General features: G+C 48.2%; 1 protein-coding gene across 1 annotated transcript in view; it reads left to right on the top strand.

Annotated features, from left to right (window-relative positions):
- Positions 1 to 1339, top strand: part of LOC118478498 (F-box only protein 39-like) — a 9884-nt gene that overhangs the window by 2691 nt on the left and 5854 nt on the right. Inside the window, exon 2 of the mRNA XM_035972215.1 lies at positions 872 to 1028. Coding sequence (XP_035828108.1) covers positions 872 to 1028 — 157 coding nt within the window. The remainder of the gene's footprint in view (positions 1 to 871; positions 1029 to 1339) is intronic.

Genomic DNA, 1339 nt, shown 5'->3' with positions numbered 1-1339 from the left:
GGGCGGTGATTGGTGCTTTACTGCGCTCGCAACTGCATAAAATCATAGGAGCGCGAGGGACACACTAACATTTCTAGTTGGTAGGAATTTTTGAATGGAGCCCGGGTGGCAACCGAAGCCTACTCTTATCGATTTTAAACCACAGACAGATCTTTACCGTGCGCAACTTGCACACAGGACCTCCGAGATTTTTCGCCCTTTTCCGAGAAGGAAAGGTGTAGATCTTTCCTACCAGAAGATCAGGGGTGTGGCTGAAAGACAGCAGTACGAAAGAGTCAAGGAGTGGAACTAGAAAGGCAGCAGAAAGAAGCAAGAGCCCAGAGGAGGGGGCAAAAGAGATGAGGAGCTGGGGGCAGAAGATGGAGACGAAAGCAGACGACAGAACATTTTTAGAGGGCAGGAAATGATGTGAAAGGAGACAATTTTCGAGAAGAAAATGTTTTCATGACTACCCAGATTCGAACCCCAGACCTTTGAATGTGAGGCGAACACCTTAACCTCTAGGCCACTAGAGCATCCTACCCCTCCTACCCTAAGGGGTTTCCACTTGATTATATTCAGGGGTAAGACTTGCTACAACATGTTTTAGATTTGGCTCCTTTGAATGTCCTCCCATGAATGTGAATATCCTCCAGTGGGTGGTTGGAGGGTGCTCTGGTGCGGTTTGCTCCTTCTTTCCTATCAAACATCTATCGTTTCTTCTTTTTTGTGTTTGTTACTCTCTTGAGACACACCCATTCTTCGGCACTTATAGACGTTATTGTGTTGCAAGTGCCGTAAAACGCTTACTAAAATAAATACTGAATGTCCTCCCTTTCAATGCGCCCAACCCCGACCCCTTTCAATGTCCTTCCCTCAATGTCCTCCCCAGCTTCCTCCAGGAGCGAGAGCGCGGCAAGATGGGCGCGGTGTGCCGGTCTTGGCGGGAAGCCTCCCAGAACCCGGGCCTGTGGCGGAGTCACGTGTTCTATCTGTACTCTCACTCCGAGGCGCCGCGAGGGCTGAGCTGGCTGCAGGCGAGAGGGCATGTCAGTCGGCCTCTTTTTCTTTTGCCTGTTGTTGCTGTTGCTGTTGTTGTTTTTGAGGTTCTGACTGTTGTTGTGATTGTTGTTGCTGTTCTTGTTGGTTGTGGTGGTGTTGTTGGTGGTGGTCATTGCTGTTGTTTTTGTTGTTTTTGTGGTTGTGACTGTGGTTGTGATTGCTGTTGTTGTTCTTGTTGGTGGTGGTGGTTGTTGTTCTTGTTGTTGCTGCTGTTGTTGTTGTTGTTGTTGGTGGTGGTGGTGGTGGTGGTGGTGGTGTTGTTGTTGTTTTTATTATTATCATTGTTGTTGTTGTTGTA

This window comes from Aplysia californica, unplaced genomic scaffold (genome assembly GCF_000002075.1).
Source record: "Aplysia californica isolate F4 #8 unplaced genomic scaffold, AplCal3.0 scaffold00615, whole genome shotgun sequence".
Classification (NCBI taxonomy): Eukaryota; Metazoa; Mollusca; class Gastropoda; order Aplysiida; family Aplysiidae; genus Aplysia; species Aplysia californica.
This window is presented reverse-complemented; position numbering and strand designations above follow the sequence as displayed.